Below are 23,264 nucleotides of genomic sequence, written 5' to 3'. Positions count from 1 at the left end.
GTCCAAGCGATGGAAGACGGAAACGGTGCAACAGAACAAGCATCCCTCCGAACGGGTACGCACATTTGCAATCGGATCCGACTTCGTTTCATCCTTGCCGCGTGGACATTGGGTTTTTGCTGGTGTGGCATACGCTAAGACGGGAACACTCAATGTCGTTTCCTATTGAAGCTTCTGGAGAAGGCAAGAGACTTGTGCCCATTTATCTTTGAAGAGGACAATCCTCTTCGAGATACGCTCGGATCTCCAAGGAGCCGGATAGGTGCAGCGTATTGAGTCAGATGCCTACAGCTAAGTTAAGGGTTGCCTTTGGAAAAATTTCCAACGAGTGCCTGATTCATCGGAATGGATTTTCAGGGACAAAGGGGATTCAGTACCACTAGATCAATGCAGGAACCTAGACTCCTCGTCCCGTCTTGCTGCTGCTCGTTCCTTCTTAGCTTTCTGAATATCCAGGGACATCTTGACAGGTGCAACGCCAGGGGTTTCAAACACACTATCTATCTCCTCCAAACTCAGGCCACTGGTTTCGGGAAAGATGAAATAGGATAAGATGAGCTGGACGGTGTTGTATGCGATGTATACCACCCAGATCTTGTATCCGACCTTGCCGATGCCGACCCCAATACCATACGTCTGAACGGCACCTGCGCCACCCTGGATCAGACTGTAAAGCCCCATTCCCTTCGCACGAAGGGGAGTGACAGTACCTCGACTGGGTAGAGATTGTGCATGGTTGCAATCAGCGTGGCAGAGAAGGTCTGGTACAGGAAGATCCAGAGAAGAGTGAGTGCTGCGGTAGCGTGACTAGCGTGGAGACTATATTTCCATGATGTGATGGTAGTAGCTGTCTGGAAAATGATCATGCTGATGAGGCCTGCAAAGATCAGGGTTCGTCTGCGGAATTTATCAACAAGAAGAGAGCCGAGTGCCGTGAAAACAAAGTAGACTGCCGTTGTTCCGATCGTGATGCCGAGTTGTTGTTGAGTACCGTCAATACCAATGGTTTCCAATGCTGCTGCCATCTGGAGGAAAAAGATGTATGAACAAATGATAGCAAGTGCAGTCGCGGGGGTGAGCTTACATAGTATGTGATGATACTTCCTCCATTCCATTGCTGGAAGATTGAATAAAGCACCAGAACAAGCAGTCGATACCGAGCCGTTTTGGTGAAGAAGACTCGGTAGTCCCAGAAAGATCGGACTCCCTCTCGATCGCTTTCAAGAGATTCTTCCATTTGAGCCACCAGGATCTCGACAATTGGCTGGTTGATATCTGTAGAGGTGGTGTGATATTTTGCCACGACTTCCTTGGCCTTTTCGCGCATCCCCTTCATAATGTAGAATCTGGGGGACTCTGGAGTCAAGAGGTAGATTGTGGTACAGACAATGGCAGGGAAGGCAGCCTCGAGAATCAAAGGAATCCGCCAGCAGTTGTTTTCAGGCAGGTTGGAGAGCCCGATCATAGCTCCCAGCATGACCAAACTACCAATCTGAAAGCAGGCGCCGAAGAAGCCAACCATGCGACCACGGAGATGAAGCGGTGCAATCTCTCCAATGTACTGAGAACTGGACATGAGAGCAGTGCCAAAGCCCATAAAGAAGCGACCAGCCATGAACATCGGCAAATTGATGGCACAGCCCTGCAGAATGGCGGCAAATATGACAATGGCATTTCCGACGAAGTTAATACCACGACGACCTATCACATCCGCAAAGGCCATGAACGGAGCACCGCAGACAGTACCGATGCTCATCAGAGCATTAATCAGACCGTATGTACCCCCTGAAGTGCCGAAGCCAAAGTAGTCATGCCAAGGTTTCAAAGCGCTGATACCACTGATCACGCCCCAGTCGATACCAAAGCCGGCTTGGTTGCAGCCATGGACGAACATGATGAGGCCTAGACGAATGCCAGTCCATGACCAGACGGTCAGCGACTCCTGAGATAGCTTCCATAGATCTTCCTCAGTCAAGCGGGCAAGAGCAATTTCTTCGATATATTCTCCGCCGCCCTTGATCATCTCGGCCTCCAACACATCCGTATTTTCTGATTTCGCCATGGTTCGTAGAAGTATCCCGATTAGCGCCAATCAATGTTGCAAGATGGCTAGGAATTGCCAAAGTCGAGCTCCGCAGAGTTTTCGAAGCCTTCCTTTTGCAAGAACCAGGAAATCAAGGGGGTTGACCCTTGGTATTTCTGTTTCGGTCGACATGGATAGCTTCACGAGGCTGGATCGGACAACCAATTGAAGAAGTACACTTATTATGGCCACATTCCATTCTGCCACGGAGATGCCAAGTGTCCGAGGCGAAAAGGGCAGTATGTGGACTAAATGGCTGGGTCATCTCGCCTGCCACGGCCTAACCTTGCTGGAAGAACCACCTTTTATTGGCCGCAGATCACCGGATTGTCAGATTAAGTCGGGTCACGCTGACGATCGACATAGTAGGCGGCTCGACATAGTAGGCGGCTCGACATAGTAGGCTGGAGGTTTCTACTGCAGGCGATGCCAGGTTATCTTGATAAACCGTTCCGACTGGTTCTTACGATTCGTGAGGTGCGCCGTGGCGATGGCTGGAGATTCTCCACCATTGGGGTACGATTGCGGGGAAGACCCCGTTGCATTAGACCAAAGCTAACCGCCATGCCGATCACGCTAGTCCGTGTCGTTGGCTCAAAGCTAAGCTGACTTGGAGGGAAACCGGGACATTTCGTCTCAACCGGTGTTCAATTCATCGTCGCTCAAGGTCGAGATCACAGGCTAGCCAAAAAACCAGGTCTCATCATCTTGACTTTCCTCTCTTTTATTTCAGCAGGATCCATCGACTTGAGCAGATTGGTGGAACAAGAAGATACCATAATGGAAGAGCTATGGTATGAACAGTCTGCGCGGGACTGGAATGAAGCCTTACCAGTCGGCAATGGGCGTCTCGGCGCTATGGTCTATGGCCGCACGGACACGGAGATGCTGGCGCTAAATGAAGACTCGATCTGGTATGGAGATGCCCAGGACCGCAATCCCAGAGATGCGCTCAAATATCTTCCCCAGTTACGACAGGCCATTCGTGCTAGAGATCATGCAGAGGCCGAGAAGCTGGCCACACTTGCCTTCTTCGCCAATCCGATCAGCCAACGACAATATGAGCCCCTCGGTACTCTGTTTATGGATTTTGGCCATAAGCCAGATCATGTCACTGAGTATCGACGGTCGTTGAATATCGAGGATGCCACAGCATGCGTTGAGTACAACTACCAGGGACATCATTGGAAGAGGACGATCTTCGCCAGTCACCCTGATAAAGTCATTGCTATTCGTATTACATCTGGAGTCGAATCTAGATTTGTTCTCAGATTGACTCGGATGAGCGAGCTTGACTTTGAAACCAATGAGTATCTGGACGATGTCTGCGCCAATGGTGACTATATCAGGATGCATGTTACCCCAGGAGGCCGGGATAGCAATCGTGCATGCTGCATAGTGGCCGCTCACTGCTTGGATAACACAGGGGATGTCACATCAATTGGGAACAATTTGGTCGTTAACTCCAAGGACACCGTGATTCTGATCGCTGCACAAACTACATTCCGTCACTCAGACGTTGACCAGCGTACTTCACAAGACATCAAAAAGGCTCTAGATTATCTCCGTCGCTCTTTTTCAGAGCTGCATAGAAGACATATTGTGGACTATCAGTCCCTCTTCGCCCGAATGGAACTCCGAATGACCCCTAGTCATCCTGATATCCCAACCGACAAGCGTATCCAGACGTCGCGAGATCCTGGCTTGATCGCCCTCTACCACAACTACAGTCGGTATCTTCTAATATCCTGCAGTCGTATAGGAGATAAAGCCCTTCCTGCAAACTTACAAGGCATTTGGAATCCATCATTTCACCCAGCATGGGGCTCAAAGTTCACCATCAACGTCAATCTACAAATGAATTACTGGCCCGCAAACATCTGCAATTTAGCTGAATGCGAGCTCCCGCTCTTCGATCTATTAGAGAGAATGGCTGAATCAGGGAAAACCACAGCTCGAGTCATGTATGGATGTCGTGGCTGGGCTGCCCATTCCTGTACCGATATCTGGGCCGACACTGCCCCCGTCGATCGATGGATGCCGGCAACTATCTGGCCGCTCGGCGGTGCTTGGCTATGCTATCACATTTGGGAGCGATTTCAGTTTACCGGGAGTCATGACTTTCTTCGACGGATGTTCCCTGTTCTACGAGGATGTGTGGAGTTTCTCGTCGATTTCCTGGTTGAGGATCAGACTGGAGAATACCTCATTACGAGTCCATCTGTTTCCCCAGAAAACACGTTCTACGACAACGGACAGAAAGGTGTCTTGTGCGAAGGATCCACAATCGATATACAGATTGTCAGTGCTGTTCTGGCTGCCTTTGAGTCATGTGTCAATGAGCTGGGCGTGGAAGATCCTCTCGTATCTGCAATCAGGACTATTCGCACCCGCCTCCCACCGATGAAAATCAGCACTTCGGGATATCTACAAGAGTGGGCTATGGACTATGATGAGTTTGAGCCAGGACATCGCCATACTTCGCATCTGTGGGCCTTGTACCCAGGCAACGCAATCACGCCATCGAAAACACCTGAGCTGGCAGAGGCATGCGGCGTCGTGCTGCGCAGACGAGCCGAACATGGCGGTGGACATACAGGCTGGAGCCGAGCGTGGCTTGTCAATTTGCATGCTCGTTTACTTGAAGCTGAAGAATGCAGCAAACACTTGAATTTGCTTTTGTCTCACTCTACTCTTCCCAATATGCTGGATAGTCATCCGCCATTCCAAATTGACGGCAACTTTGGTGGGGCAGCGGGCATCGTCGAGATGCTCGTGCAATCGCATGAGCCAGGCTTGATCCGGCTTCTTCCTGCATGTCCGAACAGTTGGACTGGATCCATCCGCGGGGTAAAGGCACGCGGTGGATTCGAATTACATTTTAGTTGGGAAAGTGGCCGTATCGTTGGCCAGGTAATGGTCATTTCGCAAGGAAGTGAGACCATTATTTGTTTTCCTGGGAAGAATGGGCGCAGGGTGAACATCAAGGGATCTGATGCCTCTCGCGAATATCATTTCATCAATGCATAGTGCTCTGAATCTTCTTCAGCGGTAGAAGAACAACACATGAATTACACTTGATTTCCTTTCCAACATTTCCTGGTATTGAGTGCTAGACCGATGAGTTCTCAAGGTAGGGCGGACCTCTACTTCTCCGCACTTTGTGTTCGTTGGGGTTTCCCTAAACAGTCACGGAGCAAAACCCCGTATTTGCCGGGCGCTGGATGAATGTTCATTATCCCGAGACAAATATACCATCTTAGCCGGAAGCTTGCAAACAATTTCTAAATCTTGTTGATGCTCTCAAGCATCAAGCTCTAGAACGATCAAAGCATTACATCCCGGCCTCCCAGATCGAGTGATCAAGTTTTCCATTATGGACTTGGAATCAGTTCAAGACCTAAAAGGCGCTCTCCGTCCTGATTTCTTCCATGGATATGCAACTGCCGCGGCGCAGATTGAAGGCGTGTGGGATAAAGATGGCAAAGGAGTCTCCATCTGGGACACCTTCGGCCACACTCCAGGGAAAGTCTCCGACGGAAGTACCGCAGATGACGCTGTACGGGCCTACGACTTTTACCGCGAAGATGTTGCGCTGATGAAATCTTACGGTGTGAACGCTTACCGATTCTCCCTGGCCTGGTCTCGCATCATCCCACTCGGAGGTCACGACGACCCTGTCAACGAACAGGGCATCAAATATTACTCGGATTTGATCGATGAGCTTCTGAAGCACGGCATCACACCCTTCGTCACCCTCTTCCACTGGGACACTCCTCAGGCCCTGGAAGATCGCTACGGAGGAATGCTGAATCAGGATGCCTATACAGCTGATTTTGTACGATATGCCCGAGTTTGCTTCGAGCGTTTCGGCGATCGAGTCAAGCACTGGATAACATATAACGAGCCTGGCGTATACACACTCGCTGGCTATGCAGCTGGTGTCCACGCACCCGCTCGATCATCATTCAGAGAACGCAATGCCGAAGGCGATTCCTCGACGGAACCCTTTATCGTCGCGCACACGGAATTAGTTTCCCATGGCCATGTGTCTCGGATGTATCGGGAGGAGTTTAAACCTCATCAAAAGGGTACGATTGGAATCACGCTGCACGGGAACTGGTCTGAGCCGTGGGATGAGGATGACCCGCGCGACCAGGAGGCAGCTGAGCGGGCGCGCGAGTTTGAGATATCGTGGTTTGCAGACCCCGTCTATAGGACGGGGGATTATCCTGCATCAATGCGGGCGCAGCTTGGTGATCGATTGCCGACATTTACGGAGGAAGAGTCGAAGCTCGTGCTGGGCAGTTCGGAGTTTTATGGGATGAACAGCTATACGACATTTTTCGTGAAGCATACGACGACGCCGCCGGATATTAATGATCATAAGGGAAATGTGGAGATCCATGATGAGAATAAGAGGGGTGTGCCGCGTGGAGAGGAAAGTGATACGGAGTGGCTTCGTTCTTCACCTTGGGGATTTAGGAAGTTGTTGAATTGGATCTATGATCGATACCAAACGCCGATCTATGTGACGGAGAATGGTACCACAGCAAAAGGAGAAGTAGCTCCAACACCAGAGGTCCTTGATGACAAGTTTCGGATTCGCTTCTTTGAGGGTTATGTGGGTAATGCGCTGGCTCGGGCTGTCAAAGAGGATGGCGTGGATATTCGATCGTACTTTGCGTGGACTTTTACCGACAATTGGGGTAAGTAGACGACAAAATCGCCCATCTGAGCCTGACTGACAATTATATAGAATGGGCGGCTGGGTATTCAGACCGATTTGGATGCACTTTCATCGACTTTGAGTCTAAAGAAAAGACTCGCTATCCAAAGCAATCTGCTTATTATCTAGATAAGCTGTTCAAGCACTTGATAAAACGAGAATAGATTCATGAATGGCTAACTAATACTCCAACCATAATCCCTTGAGCAAGATGCCTCGGCCTGGCTGTTGGGGTTTGGAGTAAAAGTCACCCAAGAGAGCTTTGATTAGCAATACGTATTAGCAATTCTTCCAGTCAGTTGCCTTCACAACATTGGTTTCTTTTTTTTTTCTCTTATTGAGGAGATCCTGGATATCTGCCGACTTGGCCAATTGAGGCAGGTCATTGCGAATCTGCTACCTTATCGGCTCACCCCCGCTCGACTCCAACTGAAGGAAGAAAGCGACTCAGCTTCATTGTTGAATCAGCGTTGCAGCGTAAATACGAAAGAGTGAGAACTTCATAGATCCTCTTCTCTTGGCTGGTGTTACAGTTCAAATTCACTACCATCACTGCTACCCAAAATGGCACAAAACGAGGAGCCAATGAAGCTCATATTGACGGGCAGTCCCCGCGAGGTACTTCCCCTCTTTGTTAAACCTGGCTCCTCTCGATAATTTCTTTACTAATCCGAAACATCGAAGATCGGATATAGCCATGGAAGAGCCTTGCGAGATCAAATCCGTAGCCAAATCAGCGTCTACGACGCCCTGTTTCAATACACCTCGAAGCTATCATGGCCCGAGGTGCGCGAGGTTTCTCGGGAGTTTCAACCTCATCTTATGAAACTAGTGCCGCATCTCTACACCGAAATGGAGGGAATCGCCGAAGGAGCAGAGCTCGACATACTCGACATCCTGGCTCTGAACTGCCGCAGCGAGATCGCCTTGGGCAAGTTCTCGGACGGATGTACAACTTTGAGTTGGAAAAAGAACAACAACTCACGAGTCTTGTCTCAGAATTGGGACTGGACCAAAAGAGTGAGCAAGAACTTGGCCATGGTCTCCATTGAGCAGCCTGGAAAGCCTACGATTTACATGGTAACCGAGGCAGGCATTGTGGGTAAGATCGGATTCAACACTGCCGGCGTTGGAACCTGTCTGAACGCCATCCGTGCCAAACCGATGATTAGTAGCAAGATCCCGATCCACGTCGCTCTTCGGCTATGTCTTGAGAGTGACTCGGCAGAAGCTGCTGTGAAGACTCTCGAATTGATCGGCGGAGTTGCCTCGGCTCAGCATATCTTGATCGCTGATAGTACCACGGCTTTGGGACTTGAGTTATCGCCGGTCGGAAACAAGTACATCCCTGAAGATGCATCGGGCATTATCGGTCATACCAACCACTTTATTGAGAACCGATATGTAGATGAGCCGCCGTGGCTGTCTGGATCCCCGATTCGCCTCAAGCGGCTGGGTGTATTGACACAGGAATTGATCGCAAATGGTATCGAGGGGGATGCAATCACGCCCACTTTGCTGAGAGAACGTGTCTTCTCGGATACGTTTAATGCTCCACAGTCAATTTGCTGCGAAGAAGATCCATCGCGCGATATTTCGAACCGAAGCAGCTCCTTGTTTAACATCGTGATGAATCTGGACGCGAAGAATGTTAGTGCCGAAGTGGTCTTCGGTCGCGTGGGATCTGGAGAAGACGGGCCCATTTTGAAAATGCCGTGGTAGTTGATCAATGTATAATTTTCGGAGAAATTGCAATCAGGCTTTCTATGAGGTCGAGTTATCTCGCCCTCTAGGTCGAGTAGCGTGGGGTTTCACGATTGGCAATCGGTGGAAGTTGACTGGCGTGGCTAGCTGTAAACCAGTCCCACCACCGATCTCCTGCATGAAAAAAAGTGCATGAAATCGTCATTGTAGCAGACGATCACGCAAATCGAGAAGCATAGCTTCGATCCTATTGCGGGATCATGCCGCATGAATCTTGGTAATGGCCGGGGTCGATTTCCTGGTTTCAAAGAATCCAGGGTCGCCACTCTCCCCTCTTCACATATCAGCATCAGCATTAAAAACAAAATGGCATCTGCCACAGGAATCCCACAGGCTGATCCGGCTACCATTGTCTCGCAGGAGAGCGCACCTCTGTTGGGCCGTCCTGGAGATGCCACGCAGAGTCAGGGAGAAAGCGTCGGTCGCAACCTCATTTCAGGTGAGTTGAATACCCCGGGCTGCTCTCCGCTGTAACTCATCATTGACTTGGATATAGGAACCGCGAGTGTAGCTCAAGCTGGAGTGTGGATTGTAAGTTCCAAATAGCCTGTGGGACTTGAGGGAGTCGCACAGCATTTCATCAGATCATCAGATAACTGACAATTGAAAAGCTGGCCGTTCTCGTGTGGTCCAACGTCTTGACACAGCCCTTGGCTCTTTTCACGGCTCATCCGGTATGTGATTACTATTTGAATCAGGGTCGAATTACTGTCTAACCCGACGCTTCCTTTGTTCAGCTGCTCGCGTCTTCGGGGCTGCTGCTCCAAATCCAAGCTGCACTAGTCCTGCAACCAACGGCAACCCCTCAGCAAAAGCTACTCGGCACACGCATTCATTATAGCCTTCAGCTTGTCAGCATCACCTGCTTCCTCGCTGCTTTCATCGTTATCGAGGTCAACAAAGGCGACCATCCGCACTTTGCTTCCCCGCACGGCATTCTCGGCCTCCTCACAGTCATCTTCATTGCGCTGCAGGCCCTCGTCGGCGTGGTTCAGTTCTTCTTGCCTGCCACTATCCTGGGCAGCGTGGAAACCGGTAAACAAATCTACAAGTACCACCGCTGGGCCGGATATGTTCTGCTATTGCTGGAGAGTGCGACTGTCGTGGCGGCGACACGGACCGACTACAACTTAGCAGCCATCGGCATTCCAACATGGCTAGTTGTTATCGCTCTTCTCGTCACTCTATCGGGAATCGGCGCCAGGGTCAAACCGTATAAGCTGGGACTGTGAGGTCTGAGGCATCCGAATGAAAAAAATCTATCATTCCTGCAAGCTACGAAGCGGAAATGAGGAAGGGTAGTAGCTATGTGACAAGTGCGACAATAAATTAGGAGTATACTTCCTCTGACTCTCGATCTAAAAGAACTCCAAACTAGGAGGAAGTAGACCCTTCAAAACCGTAGAAGCATCGGACCCACTCATCGGACGATCCACATCCTGAGCGGCCTTCAGCGCTTCTCTTTTCAACGCTCTGCCCATGGCTACTCCCTCCCCCTACGTCTGCTTCCATTGCAGATTATCACCTCGATATGGCTTAACGCAATTGCCATTCCGTCGCAAGTTCTCTGTGACCCCGCGAACCTCTCAGATCTTACGGCCCGCGACAGCTCCCAAGCCCACGCCAGACATCAAGCATATCCGCCAGAATGCCGATCTCTACGCGCAAAACTGCGTCGACCGAAACTATGCAGGACACGCCGAATATCCATCAAGGATACAGGCCCTTTACGATGAGGCAAAGCAGCTCGATCACGACCTGAAGACCCCGCGCTCCCGAATCAAGCAGCTGGAGAAAACAATCGCGAAGCTGTCTATTGCTGCTCGGCAGGATGCAGCCAAGGAAGGAGGCAATAAAAGGGCAGGGGAACTCGCAGGGCTCAAATCCGAGGCACAGCATCTAAAAGATGAGTCTGCTGCTATGGCCTCGCGCAAGGCGACCTGCGACGCGGACCTTCACCGGCTCGCTCTTTCCCTGCCGAACCTCACATCCACCGAAACCCCCGTCGGAGATGTCCCGCGTTTGATCAATTACCTCAATTTCGACCCGCAATCTCCTCCGACCTGGACCACCCAGTCCCCAGCCGACCTTCGCGCGCGGTCGCACGTCACAATTGGCAGCGAGCTGGGCCTCCTCGACTTCACCAGTTCCGCTACAACAACCGGATGGGGCTGGTACTTCCTCATCAACGAGGGTGCCATGCTCGAACAGGCACTGGTGCAATATGCACTGAGCGTAGCCCGGCGCCGCGGCTGGAAGACCGTCGCCCCGCCCTCAATCGTCTACTCCTACATCGCCGAGGCGTGCGGCTTCCAACCCCGCGACCAGCACAACGAGCAGCAGATCTGGTCGATTGAACAAAACGAGCGCGATCGCAATACCAAGCCGCCCCGCTCGCTGACGGGAACTGCTGAAATCCCCCTCGCGGCGATGTACGCTGGCCGTGACATCGACGCCAAAGACCTTCCCCTCAAGCTTGTCGGTGCTAGTCGCTGTTACCGCGCCGAGGCTGGCTCACGCGGCGTCGATACAAAGGGTCTATACCGCGTTCACGAGTTTACAAAGGTCGAACTATTCGGCTGGGCGGATAATGTTGACTCGGCCGCAAAAACATCAGATGACCTCTTTGCCGAGCTACTAGATATGCAAGCGGAGATCCTGACATCGCTTCATCTTCCCTGCCGCGTGCTTGAAATGCCAACCGGTGATCTCGGCGCCAGCGCAACCCGCAAGCGTGACATCGAGGCTCTCTTCCCCTCGCGCTTCCGTCCCACCGACCAGTCCTCTTCTACCATAGATCCCGAAGCTCACAAATTGGAATCGGCTTGGGGTGAGGTCACTTCTGCGTCTATCTGTACGGACTACCAAAGCCGACGCCTCGCGACTCGCGTGCGTGGCGGTGCGACTAAAGACTCCCGATTCCCGCACACAGTAAACGGCACTGCGATGGCCGTTCCGCGCGTTCTAGCTGCCATCCTTGAGAACGGATGGGATGCTGAGCATGGCGTTGTAGTCGTGCCGAAAGTTTTGAGGCCCTGGATGGATGGAATCGAGACGATTGGCAAGCAGGCCTAGACGCTGGCAAAGATATCTCTGCTTTTGAGAACCATGTATATTATTTGTGGAATAATTTGTTTGGGCGAGGTGTATAGATAGGTTTCCTAACAACTGGAAATAGTTCTCGAATACGTCGATTTCGTTGTATCTCTATTGCTATTTCATTCCTAGCGCGGTAGACGTTCTTCCTACCCTGGAACCTTTGGGGGCAAGTTTTGCGAGCTATAATGATGACCCGGATAGGATATTGAAATTGAAAAGACTGTTCATGAACTCATAGACACATTAACATAGATTGGGGTGGATGGTAATTAGGCATCAATAAAGAGCACATCACATCATCGCAGAAAAGACGGCAGGGAAATAGGGATACAGCCGATTAACTTCGACAGAGCCAGCTGTCTGAAGTGAAATCAAGCGCCAATCAAAGCTAGTTCCAGTCCAACTAGCCAGATAAGTCCCAGGGAAGGTCAGCCTCTTCAACGCGTGTACAAGTCAAATACGGCAACCCTGGGCTTGGACTTTCAAGAACGGTGACCGTGCTAGCGGCTCGTTCGGCACTACTCTTCGTTTCGAGCTCGAGGAAGTTCCGCATGAGCGGCTTGACGATCTCGCGGGCTAGACGCTTGATTTCGTCCATCTTGCGTTCGAAGCGTTTGAGAGTCTCGCGGCTATAGGGGGAGTCGGAGGAAGGGGTGGGGTGGAGTTTGAGGAATCGTTTCAGTTCGTCATGAGGGAGGTATGCTTGGGAAGAGGGTGATCCAATGAGTCTATACACCCGAGCTGCTGGATCGGGTGAGGTAGTTGGTCTTGATGAGGTTGTTTGCGATGCTGTCGCGTTTGGCGGGGGATTGTTGGATGAATTCTTGAGTATAGGGGCTGGTGGCGGAGTGGTGTTCTCAATCAGCCATTGGCGGAATAATGAGACTGCAAGCCAGTCTAGGTAGGCGTTGGCGGGACCGACACGCTCGCCGCGTGAGGTAGTTAGGGATAGGCGAAAGAGCTTGGACTCTACGCGGGCTTTCAGATCCTCGAGATCTTCGTATTTGTCCTCGATTAGATCGAGGACAGCGTTTGGAAGGGGCGCGTATGATCCGTTCCGTAGGTTGGGAACAGCTGAGGGCCACTGGCCTACAACGTGAATCAAGGCCTCGGAGAAGATGACACGGCTGCGAGCTAGGTACCCAAGTTTAAGGTAGCTGGGTGGATACTTTGCGATTTGCTTGAAGAGGCGTGATCCAAATCCCAAGAGGTGGTGGTCTACACGCGGACCTGTCACCGGTAATGCATCGTACATGTCTGCTAAAGCGAGCAGGGACTTGCACTCTGTATAGGCAGAAGCGATATTAACACTGTTGAGGGCCGGGGCATGGTTGTAGAAGATGCGAAAGAGGTTTTCATAGTCCCGAACCAACGGATCAACACCTTGACTATCACTCCCGGACGACGGAAGGTGGACAACCGACTGCATTCCTGACAAGTTCGCCATGGACCTGAAGAAGCCTGCCTGTGCGCTGGAGGGTTTTGTCATCGTTGGTGGAAACACGGTTTGGTCGCCATTGAACATCGGGGCATAGGTTGGTTGCTGTAAGGAGTCATGTTCAGCTTCACGTGCACGTAGATCGGAGCGACTGCCTGGCGACGAGAGACCGACCTTTTGTACCAAAATAGGCTCTTCATCCTCTGCGCGGGTTTCCCAATCCAACTCATATCTCCACCGTCTCTTCTCCCCCAGCCGTGTTTGCGATCCCCCGGTCTCCGACTGCGCCAGGGTTGACCCATTTGACAACGAATCTTCTTCGCTCAGTCGAGACAGAGTCCCGTCAGGCTTAGATGCGCCTACTGCTGAGGGATCTTGACGGGACCAGTCTTCATTTGTGCTCGCTTCGAAGAACCCCGAGCATTGCGCCAGAATCAACCGGTGAAGGAGGTATCGTTTCTCTTGCGACCCGGCGCGAATGATGATCTCGGTGTCGCCGGTGTATGTAAAGACAGGGAAATCGTTGGACGAGCTACTGAGAGAGCCGCCATGGTGAGAGCGACCCGAACGATGTCGTCGGCCCGAGTGCGACTGTCGCGACACGACGGACGGGGCGCTGTGGAGCGGCCCAGCGCGATCGGTAACTTGAGCTGAAGACACCATTTCGCGTGATCATAGTCGGCGAAATTCTAGCAAAAGTGAAGGGTGATCAACACCCGCACAAGGATCGCGTCATCCAAGGTCCGAAATTCACGATACAAGGGTGTTGATGAGAAGGTGGAGGGACGCGCGACGGCGTAATCCGGCGGATCGCGCTTCAAACACTGGGGGTTATCGGTAGAGTAGATGCGAGACAGTGTCCCGGACACAAGTGGATTCCGAACCTTCCCCCTTCTCAGCCTTGAAAAGCAAGGACTAAAATGTGGAGAGAATCATACCGAGGAAAGCAGAGGCGGGTTCCTGAACTCTCTGAGTTTCACTTTCCCAGTTTCACGCAACCAGCTCGGTTCGCGAGTGGCAACGCTGGCTGCGGCCGATTACCAATGTTTGTATGTAAAGCAAAATACCCTTTCCATTCTATTTTGGGGATTGGTGTCATGTTTCTATGATTATATTTCCCCCTTTTCTTCGTCCATAATAGACTGTCTAGCTTCGGTGAGGCAGATGCGTTTTGTGGAGAGTGAGTGTACTCTAGAAATAGTGACTGACGACACTTACCAATTCGCCCACAAACATGTACTTTGCCTTCAGATTCTCATAAATACCCATACCCAGCCATGAGTGGGTCTCACCTTAGGCCAAAGCATCGCAAAACCCACATGACTCTAGATGTTGGGTTCTAAATGATCGAGTATCATGGAGTTAGTTGACGATCCAGAGGGGAAGCAACACTTGAGACGCAAGCCTGTCCCTGCAAGGAGTATGACTTGCTTGCATTTGGCATTGTTATCCTTCCGAGGACCAGAGATCAAGAACTATCTACATGATTCACAATCTGCTAATACTTGAATCAAGGTGGACCTTGGATTCTGTTTTTGACCTGACTGAGCCGCTCGTAAGTACATGTCGGCAAAGTATTGCTGATCTATGACAAATAGACCCTTTCAACCTTGAGAGTCACTATGGTTCACTGTCAGGATTCGAGGAGTACAGAGAGCAGTTGTTCTAGAACACCCATTTAGAATATACGAGCTGCATGTCTTGATCTCTATTTGAGCGTGATACGTCCCGTTGTGGTGTCGAATCCGCTTATGGACAGCCAGTCATCGAGAAGCATCCCGTGCGAACTGTATAAGGATCAAAACGCGCCTGCGACGACCAGCTCCGGCCCTGGCCCAACCGGCATCGTTTGTAGTTCATCTTTTCCCCAGCGCTGAAACATGTTTGGTGTTGTCATTTCTTGATCGCAGTGGGAAACTGAGTACCGTGACAACATCCAAGGATCGCCTATGGAAGAAGAAGATGATGACTGTCCAGGAAAGAGAGTCACAGGCTGACTTGAGGCAATGGGGAGGGATCGGGTGTTGACATAGCGGGAAAAGAGGCCCTACAGGGCAGGACAAATGCGAATGGCCAAACCCGGCAGGCCGCAATTACATGCCAAAATAGGGCCATCACCACCGTTTCCGGACTGGGGACGAAACCCAGGAAATCCTGATATACTAGACCTTATACACTTGGGTCCACGTTCTAAGGTGGCGGAGTCCTCGGGATTTTCCCTTCCCCTCCTCCGTCCTACTTTCTTTCTCATTGCAACTTCTCTTTTTTTTTTCGCCCCGCGAATTTTAGAAGAGTATCACTTAGACCCCCAATTCTTCGTTTGCCGTTTTCACCTGATACGAGGTCACACGATTCGCTATTGCGACGCTTCTGCTCTTCACTCGACGCCCACCCCGCGTTCTTTCAAAAATCTGGCCTTGAACACGTCTTCCCGGGACAGCTTCTATAGCTGTCCCGATCTGTCCACGCTGCAGATTTCTTCCGCATCCGCCGCTCTTTACGGTATCGACAATCTTGAGCAGGGAGCCAGTACCGACCCGGATCGTTCACCATCTCCCGAGTCTGCCCCGCGCGCGAAGAAACGTTCCAGGAGTCAGGCCGTCACCAGGAAGGCGCGCGGTGTGATCGGTAAGGTTCGCGCATTCCAGCGGATCGCGGCCGCCAAGATGGCGCATCCGGCCATCAAAATCGATACCAGCGTCCCGGCGACCAAGCGCGAGCTACCCGACGGCGATGCAGCCCTCGATGTTGGTGAGCAAGGAGATCCCCGGTTAGAAGCTGGATACACGGACAACGTCCCGCCGTTCCTCTGTCAATCTGTCTCAGGTGAGTGAGGGGTGCATGCGCCTATCGGAGAAAAGCTTCTGCACGTGGGACTCGTTGTACTGACCGCTCTGGTATTCTACAGAGATCCACGACAAGTTCGAAGAACTCGAATGGATACAGCGGTCGCGCATGGCCGATGGTTTGCTCTCTAACGACCCTTCTCACCCTTTCGCGCTCGAGGGTGATCCTCAAGTCAAGGCGAGGAACAGATACATAAACGTACAGGCATGGGCAAACTGCCGGATCCATTTACGGGTGCCCGAAGGGCAATGTGACTTCATCAATGCCTCCCCCATTACTCTGAGAGATACGATCACGCAGGAAGAACGGAAGTACATTGCGACACAGGTAGGTGGTAGAACCCTTGGATTCCTTGATGTAGCGTTTGCTAAGCGTTCTATAGGGCCCCAAACACGACAACCTCGCACACTTCTGGCATATGGTTTTTCATGAAAGCAAGGAGGTTGGCGTCATCGTCATGCTCACCCAGACTTTTGAAGCTGGACGGGAGAAATGCGCGCAATACTTCCCATTGGACGCAGAGCAAGCTTCGATGATCCTATCGGAAGAGGATTATGACTCCCGGAGCAACGAAAATGGTCAACAAGAAGTGGCCGCCGTTGGAGGAAAAGTCACACTGCTAGAAACGACGTTTGATGTCAAGTCGCGCTCTGAGATTCGTAAATTGGAGCTCAACATTGGCTCAGAGTCGAAGATCGTATGGCATTTCCTTTTCGCGGGCTGGGCGGATTACTCCAAACCCGAAGGCAGCGATCGCCAGGCACTGCTGGAGCTGATCAATCTGTCTGCCTCTAAATGCAGCCCGGACAACCCACGCGTGGTGCACTGCAGTGCGGGTGTTGGCCGGACCGGAACTTTTATTGCGCTCGACCATCTCCTGCGCGAGCTCGAGTCGGGCCAGTTGCTGCAGGTTGCCGATCCGGAGATCGACCCCGTGTTCGACACCGTCAACTCGATGCGTGAACAGCGTATGATGATGGTGTACAACGAAATGCAGATGCAGTTCATCTACGAAGTCCTTCGTGAACAGGCTGACGCGAAGCTGGGCAACTATTCGGCGCCTAGTGACAAGTCACCTGGAGCGCAGGGCGAAGAGCGGTCTGCAAAAATGGTCAAGCTGACAGACGAAGCGAACTATCAACCTGCGTCAAAGCCTGAATTGGAGGCTGCGCCAGACCGAGTTCCAACTCCGACGCAAAGCTGGTCTGGAACGCCCGAGGTCTCCGACAACGAGTAGACCTCATCTCTTGGATTCTTCGCACTTTGTTTACCGCCACGATTCATCTGTATCCCCAATTTTCCCATCACGATTTGTTCACGAGCCCCTTGACCGTTACATGCTTTCCTTCTTCATATACATCCCCTCATGGCATCTGGTGTTTGCGTTTTGTTGTTCTTTACCTTCAATCCCTTAGCAGGCTGCCTTTGTTCTATACTTCTTTCGTCCTCGTCTGAAACACATCGGCAGCCTCCTTATCCATTTTGAAATACCCCCAGTTTTGCATGGTTGCCCTCGTTTGAGATCCCTTGCGTTCTATGTAGTTCTATGCCCGTTGACTGGAGTTGCCTGGTCTTGCCTTAGAATTGCTGTATACTAGCGAATGCCCAATGATGATGATACTGGCTTGTTTAAAAGAGCCGAGGTCGCAAGAATCATCTAACCAAGAACAACTTCAACATGTATCTTGATATGGAACTGGACCATTGACCCATCCGCGACAACAAACCTTAAACATGGCTACCCATCTTCGAAAATGTTACAAAGCACATAAAAGCACATATGACGATGTATCATGTCGGTTGTCATCGAAAAGTAGCATAATATTGAGTGTTTTTTTCTGTACAATCCCTCATGGGGATGAAATCTCACTCGTATGGAAAGAACTGCGCTATAAAACAACAGTGAAACCGCGATTTCTGCCCTTCCTTCAATTCAGAGAAAACATCACAAAGCCCATCAAACAGAGAAGAAACAGAAACACAAGCGTTGCGAAACACAAACATCGAAAAATTTGACTGGTATCATTCCAACGTGAGAGATCGATCGATGCATCAGTCCCATCAGTCCATAATCATAAACAGTTAGTAGGTTCAATGTGGCGACCACCGCTCAACTCGAGCGTGGAGCCGCATTGAATCCTTCTTCTAAGCAAAGCGCCATCAGTCCGCGCGTTTCGCAGCGGCACTTTCAGCTACCGGACCGCTACTACCAACGCTCGCCTTGTGGCCTTCCTGGTAGCTCGGAGGAGAGTCATCCGGCTCGGAAGGTCCTGGGCCGTCCTCGATATCCCAATTGTCGACTGCGTTTTCGTCCCAATTATCCACTTCGTGTTCCAGATTCATAATGCCGGATTCCTGCGGACTCAGTCCCTCATCTTCGCGCGTGGAATGGCCCCCAAGGCCGGTACCAAGCTCAACGTCACCATCCCCATCCTCCATCAATCCGAAACGGCTCTTGCGGCGACGATCCAGCATGCGACGGTGATACCAACTGCATAGACCGACAGCACCGAGACTGCCGACGACATTGGCGAGAATATCGAATGGATCGAATGCACGGTCATTCGGCAAAAATCCTTGAATAATTTCAGATCCGATACCGAGGCCGAGGGTGCAAACAATCAGAGTCAGGTGGAGAGTGCGCCGACGGGTGGTATCCAGGATCCAGTAAAAAGCAACAGACAAGAGGAAAAAAGTGACCAGATGGAGGAACTTGTCATTCGGCTGGAGATTGGAAGGTATCGTTGATGAGGTGGTATGCGGAAGTAGGCCGATATATCCAGCTAGAATGATGAGGAAGACGAAAGCTCCTAAGGTACTTCGGTAAGCTTGCGCGCACTTTCCGAGAACATAATATGACGGTCGGGGATGTACCTGCAAAGGGATAGCGGATGCGCATGGTGATTCAAGCGAGTCAAAGGCTCGAAGCTTCATCCAAGGTGTTCCGGTCAAGCTTGATTGCGGTAGACAGCTAAGCGGAGATTGGCGATAGGTAGCAAAGCGGTGATCAATCGGCCCCAGTTGCTGCCTTGTGCGTCATATGTGGAGTTTGAAGGATATGCCAATGAACCAGACTAGGACAACGTCTCAATCGTCACTTCATAGTTGAATGAACAATTGAACATCAAGAAGCAGAAGCCCAGTATAGAATAAATCGCGTAGACAATCCAAGTCGTCGCCGTCGACATCCTTCTCGCGATCTGCCGCGGCTCTCCGCCTTCGCGCCCTACTTCATCCTCATCCAGAGAAACTTCCCTACAGAAGCCCATAACTTCTTCATCAAACATCGCCGCCGTGTCATCGCCTTTGGCCATTTCGACATCGCTTGTCGCTTCGGCTGATTGCGAGGCATCTTTTCATGCCTTTTTTTCCCCGCAAAACACCCTTGTCGTGATTTCTCGGCCCGTGATCCCAATCGTGGAGCATCGAGTCTCTCCCGCCCCAAAACCGGGGTTTCTGAGCGACCATGTCGCTCGGCCACAACGCCTGGCCTCCAGGCAATATCCGCCCCCCCAGATGATCACCAGGACTCTCCGCGGCCCGCCAATGGCTTGGTAAAGACATTATCTGGCTCGAAAACTCCCCAAATACGCGGTTCTATCAGCGCCGACGGCCCGATCCCAGGTAGTATGACATCCGAGCCCGATATCGCGATCGAGGAGGATCCGCGCATTGCCCAATTTCGCGACTTGTATCGGACAAGTGAGGCGAAAATAAACGCGCTTTTTTCTGGTTGTCATACTCTCAATGATTCTGCTGATGTCGCGGTCGCCGACGAACCGCTCGAAGCTGAACGCGTCGATGCGCCGGCACCCCCTGCGGATGCGCCGAAGAAACCCACCCGCAAACTCGACGACGATTACGATGACTATGATGAGGACGATGATGCAGACATGGCCGACTTGGGCGAATCGCCTTTGAAAGCCAAGTCTGTCCCGCCGTCGCAGGACCCTGGTGCCGGTACGCCTACGCTCCAACGCCACGATACTTCAGCATCAGCAAGCGCGGACGGAAATAAAGAGCCTAAGAAAGAATCATTGGAAGAAATTCGGAAACAACTGGAGGAAGATAAGAAGGCGACAGAGGAAGCTGCGAAGCGAAGCTTTCATACCCTTTTTTATACCTTGGAAAATGATCGCGATGCCATGATGGATCAACAGCGATTGGAGGAATCTGAACGTCAAGTCGAGGCTGAGATTTCTGGTCAAGCTACTTCCGGGGGAAGCAATGCCGCTGGCGGTTCGGCTGGTTACAGCTCGCTGAGTAACACGAATCTCGGTGCCTCAAGCTTGACGTTAAAGAACCTCATCGCTCGGATCGACAAGAAACGCGATATGGTGCAGGCATCAGACGCGGAGCTTCGAAGCTTGTTGAGCGAGGTTCGTAAGAATCGAAGCAAATGGGCCAGTGAAGAGAAAATCGGCCAAGAGGAGCTCTATGAAGCCGCGGAAAAGGTTTTGAGTGAACTCAAGGCTATGACAGAACACTCTACTGCTTTTTTGACCCGAGTCAACAAGCGCGATGCACCAGACTACTACTCGAGTAAGCTTACTGCGCACCCTCCACACGAGCTCCTTTGACATCGTTAATACTGACTCTGACAAACAGTCATAAAACACCCCATGGATCTTGGAAGCATGACGAAGAAGCTCAAAGGCTTGCAATATCGGTCCAAGCAGGATTTTGTCGACGATCTTAACCTCATCTGGGCCAATTGCTTGAAGTATAACACCAACCCTGAACATTTCTTGCGCAAACATGCCCTCTATATGCGGAAGGAGACCGAGAAGCTCGTGCCTTTGATCCCTGACATTGTCATCCGCGACCGTGCAGAGGTTGAAGCGGAAGAGCGTCGCATGCAGATGGCAGAGCTCGATGGCGCCGATGAGAGTGATGACGAGCCTATCATGTCTTCGCGGGGAAGAAAAGCTCCCGGAAAGTCCTCGAAGAAGGGCACCGCGCCGTCCCGCAGCACTCCTAGTGGCTCTGAAGGTCCGCCTGGCGCCCCATTTTCTCAGCCTGCTGCTATCGCTCATGCAGATTCAGACACCGTTATGGAAACAAGCCAGAACGGCTTCTCCACCCCGCCTCCGGGGTCTCACACACCATCAGACCCTACAGGTAATGGCATGGGTGCCGCGGCCAGCCAGCAGGACGATGCGATGGACATTGACACTATGCCGACGACGTCAACTACCGCGCTGAGTGCTCTCGCAGGCCCTGGTGCTGAATTAGATGATCCTGAGTACAAGGTCTGGAAGCAGGTGACCAAGAAAGATCGCGCCCTCATTGCTTCTGAGCGACACCGTCTTCTCAAAGGCGATAAGCTCAATATCGATGAGCCTGCTTTGCTGCGAACCAAGGCTGGCATGCGCAGATGGCTTCGACATGAAAAACGAGCAGCTCTTGAGGGAGGCAAAATCCACGACGCTGCTTCTCAGGCGAGGGAGCCTGAAGCTGCTGGGGAGACACTCGCTGAAGGCATTGAGGACGAAGATGACAAGATGGTTCCTTACTACTACGATGTCATGTCTGGTGTCCCTGACTTACCCGAACGAATCGCCTGGAAGGAAGATGCGCAGGGCAACATGGTAGATGCTTCAGAGGAGTATCTCAGAATACTGCCGAAGGGCTCTTTCACGCAGCCTGACAGCAAGTTGACTCGCAAGTTGAATTCGAACATGCGACAGATGCAAGAGACCCGCAAGATTTGCTCGAAGATTGGCATCGTGAAGCAGATGCAGCTCCAATCTCAGGTATGTATTGTGTTTTTCTTCATCAAAGTGATCGTCAGACTAACGTCTCCTCAGATGTACCAAAATCAATTCCAGAAGTACAACCCCGAGCCATTTGCCGAACAAGATGTCCCACCCCACGTCATGAACGACAATGGCCCTGTCATCGCACCTGGAACTTGCCGAGCAGCGCTACAGCGATCTGTCGCTAAGATATTCTATCATGCTGGCTTTGAAGAGTATCAGCCATCTTCTATCGAAGTCGTTACTGATATTGCATCGGACTTCTTCCAGAAGATTGGCGAAACAGTGAAGTCTTATATGGAGGCTCCCAAGGTCCCAACCGTGGAAAATGCGACAGCCTCTGCTGAATGGAAACCTGCATTTACCGAACCCGAAATTGTCCTCCACACGCTTGCTGCCGTTGGCATCGATATTGAAGAGCTAGAGTCCTATATTAAAGAAGATGTTGAACGACTCGGTTCCAAGCTCGCTACTGCCCACGATCGCCTCAAATCCCTTCTCACGGAGCTCCTTCGACCTGCGCTTGCTGATGCCGGCGAGGACGGCTCCAATGCCTTCAAGGATGGAAGTGAACAGTTCGTTGGTGGAGACTTCGCAGAAGACATTGACGAAGATTTCTTTGGCTTCAAGGAACTCGGCCTAGACCGCGAGTTCGGTCTCTCCAACCTCAGTGTGCCACTTCACTTGCTCCAGAACCGCATGTTCAACGCGGCCCAGTCACAGAACACGAACACCACTCAAGTGGTCACCATATTTCCCACGCCCCCGCCGTACGCCCGCATCTCGGTGGACAATGTCTCTGATCAGATCGGACTTGTCCAGGCATTCTTCAAAGGCAAGCTTGATGCCAATAACGATGAGCCTCTCGTGGAAGATCTGGAACTTCCTCCTAAGCAAAGACCCATGGCCACCAAACCTCGTCTTCCAGCTTCAGGCAAAATACCAGCACTGGCCGGCATTTCAGGACCCCATGCAAGCCCCCAGAAACGGGCTGCGCCACCAAATGCATCCGGAATCGCCAAGGTGGGAGGTTCTGAGCCGAGTAAGAAGAAGTCGAAGAAGAACAGCGGTGTTGCGCTGGAGATGCCCAACTTCAATGGTGATGGGGACGCCAACTCCGGTAGTATGGATGGTTCTGGGGACTTCACATCAGATATGAAGCCCATTGATGGATCTAATCCAACCGATGGTAATGGTGATGTCTCCCAAGCAGACGTGTCCATGACCAATGGCACAGCATGATGCAATCTTTGATTCTAATCGCGACACTCTTATCTTTCCACGATGGTCTTATACCACCATCCACTTGTGTCTTTCTTCTCTCCAGTCATCACTTCTCATACGCATATCGGGGAAGGGACCTTGTTTCTTAAAGAGCATGTCTTGATCTCTACGAATTTAATGCCGATATATCGCTCCACCGTTGAGCATCCCTTGATCCAGAAGGTCCGAACAGGCTGTTAGAGAGGATGCCCAGCTGATAAACCAGTGGCATCTGATGTCACAACCTTGGCTCAGCGACAATGACTCCATGCTTGTCTTGTT

General features: G+C 51.5%; 10 protein-coding genes across 10 annotated transcripts; 7 read left to right on the top strand and 3 right to left on the bottom strand.

The window, feature by feature from the left end:
- Nucleotides 1-384: 384 nt before the first annotated feature.
- On the bottom strand, nucleotides 385-2,062 carry N7477_000111 (putative MFS sugar transporter protein; the record flags this gene model as incomplete). The annotated part of the gene is given in 3 exon segments (XM_056961774.1): nucleotides 385-657; nucleotides 669-1,025; nucleotides 1,085-2,062. 3 exon segments carry the CDS (start codon nucleotides 2,060-2,062, stop codon nucleotides 385-387), a joined length of 1,608 nt encoding a protein of 535 aa, XP_056826777.1.
- Nucleotides 2,063-2,863: 801 nt separating this feature from the next.
- On the top strand, nucleotides 2,864-5,113 carry N7477_000110 (glycoside hydrolase family 95 protein; the record flags this gene model as incomplete). The annotated part of the gene is made up of 1 exon (XM_056961773.1): nucleotides 2,864-5,113. The coding sequence occupies one exon, from the start codon at nucleotides 2,864-2,866 to the stop codon at nucleotides 5,111-5,113; it is 2,250 nt and encodes a 749-aa protein (XP_056826776.1).
- A 346-nt stretch (nucleotides 5,114-5,459) lies between these two features.
- On the top strand, nucleotides 5,460-6,976 carry N7477_000109 (glycoside hydrolase family 1 protein; the record flags this gene model as incomplete). Its single annotated transcript, XM_056961772.1, has 2 exons — nucleotides 5,460-6,792; nucleotides 6,843-6,976. The coding sequence occupies 2 exons, from the start codon at nucleotides 5,460-5,462 to the stop codon at nucleotides 6,974-6,976; spliced, it is 1,467 nt and encodes a 488-aa protein (XP_056826775.1).
- A 400-nt stretch (nucleotides 6,977-7,376) lies between these two features.
- N7477_000108 (putative acyl-CoA:6-aminopenicillanic-acid-acyltransferase) lies at nucleotides 7,377-8,534 on the top strand (the record flags this gene model as incomplete). The annotated part of the gene is made up of 2 exons (XM_056961771.1): nucleotides 7,377-7,430; nucleotides 7,497-8,534. 2 exons carry the CDS (start codon nucleotides 7,377-7,379, stop codon nucleotides 8,532-8,534), a joined length of 1,092 nt encoding a protein of 363 aa, XP_056826774.1.
- Nucleotides 8,535-8,882: 348 nt separating this feature from the next.
- Nucleotides 8,883-9,808, top strand: N7477_000107 (cytochrome b561 domain-containing protein; the record flags this gene model as incomplete). The annotated part of the gene is made up of 4 exons (XM_056961770.1): nucleotides 8,883-9,015; nucleotides 9,073-9,107; nucleotides 9,188-9,250; nucleotides 9,314-9,808. 4 exons carry the CDS (start codon nucleotides 8,883-8,885, stop codon nucleotides 9,806-9,808), a joined length of 726 nt encoding a protein of 241 aa, XP_056826773.1.
- A 247-nt stretch (nucleotides 9,809-10,055) lies between these two features.
- On the top strand, nucleotides 10,056-11,651 carry N7477_000106 (putative serine--tRNA ligase DIA4; the record flags this gene model as incomplete). Its single annotated transcript, XM_056961769.1, has 1 exon — nucleotides 10,056-11,651. One exon carries the CDS (start codon nucleotides 10,056-10,058, stop codon nucleotides 11,649-11,651), a length of 1,596 nt encoding a protein of 531 aa, XP_056826772.1.
- A 427-nt stretch (nucleotides 11,652-12,078) lies between these two features.
- On the bottom strand, nucleotides 12,079-13,776 carry N7477_000105 (uncharacterized protein; the record flags this gene model as incomplete). Its single annotated transcript, XM_056961768.1, has 1 exon — nucleotides 12,079-13,776. The coding sequence occupies one exon, from the start codon at nucleotides 13,774-13,776 to the stop codon at nucleotides 12,079-12,081; it is 1,698 nt and encodes a 565-aa protein (XP_056826771.1).
- A 1,400-nt stretch (nucleotides 13,777-15,176) lies between these two features.
- Nucleotides 15,177-17,197, top strand: ptpB (tyrosine protein phosphatase PTP1; the record flags this gene model as incomplete). The annotated part of the gene is made up of 3 exons (XM_056961767.1): nucleotides 15,177-15,939; nucleotides 16,022-16,287; nucleotides 16,343-17,197. 3 exons carry the CDS (start codon nucleotides 15,177-15,179, stop codon nucleotides 17,195-17,197), a joined length of 1,884 nt encoding a protein of 627 aa, XP_056826770.1.
- Nucleotides 17,198-18,120: 923 nt separating this feature from the next.
- On the bottom strand, nucleotides 18,121-18,859 carry N7477_000103 (VanZ family protein; the record flags this gene model as incomplete). Its single annotated transcript, XM_056961766.1, has 2 exons — nucleotides 18,121-18,770; nucleotides 18,835-18,859. The coding sequence occupies 2 exons, from the start codon at nucleotides 18,857-18,859 to the stop codon at nucleotides 18,121-18,123; spliced, it is 675 nt and encodes a 224-aa protein (XP_056826769.1).
- Nucleotides 18,860-19,476: 617 nt separating this feature from the next.
- N7477_000102 (SAGA histone acetyltransferase complex subunit SPT7) lies at nucleotides 19,477-22,961 on the top strand (the record flags this gene model as incomplete). Its single annotated transcript, XM_056961765.1, has 4 exons — nucleotides 19,477-19,514; nucleotides 19,565-20,502; nucleotides 20,569-21,716; nucleotides 21,771-22,961. 4 exons carry the CDS (start codon nucleotides 19,477-19,479, stop codon nucleotides 22,959-22,961), a joined length of 3,315 nt encoding a protein of 1,104 aa, XP_056826768.1.
- Nucleotides 22,962-23,264: the final 303 nt, after the last annotated feature.

The sequence above is a fragment of the Penicillium maclennaniae genome (genome assembly GCF_028827695.1).
Source record: "Penicillium maclennaniae strain IBT 15551 chromosome Unknown utg000001l:1.0-3280838.0:1.0-3283122.0, whole genome shotgun sequence".
Taxonomy (NCBI): domain Eukaryota; kingdom Fungi; phylum Ascomycota; class Eurotiomycetes; order Eurotiales; family Aspergillaceae; genus Penicillium; species Penicillium maclennaniae.
The sequence above is the reverse complement of the archived record's forward strand: the minus strand, read 5'-3'. Positions and strand labels throughout refer to the sequence as shown.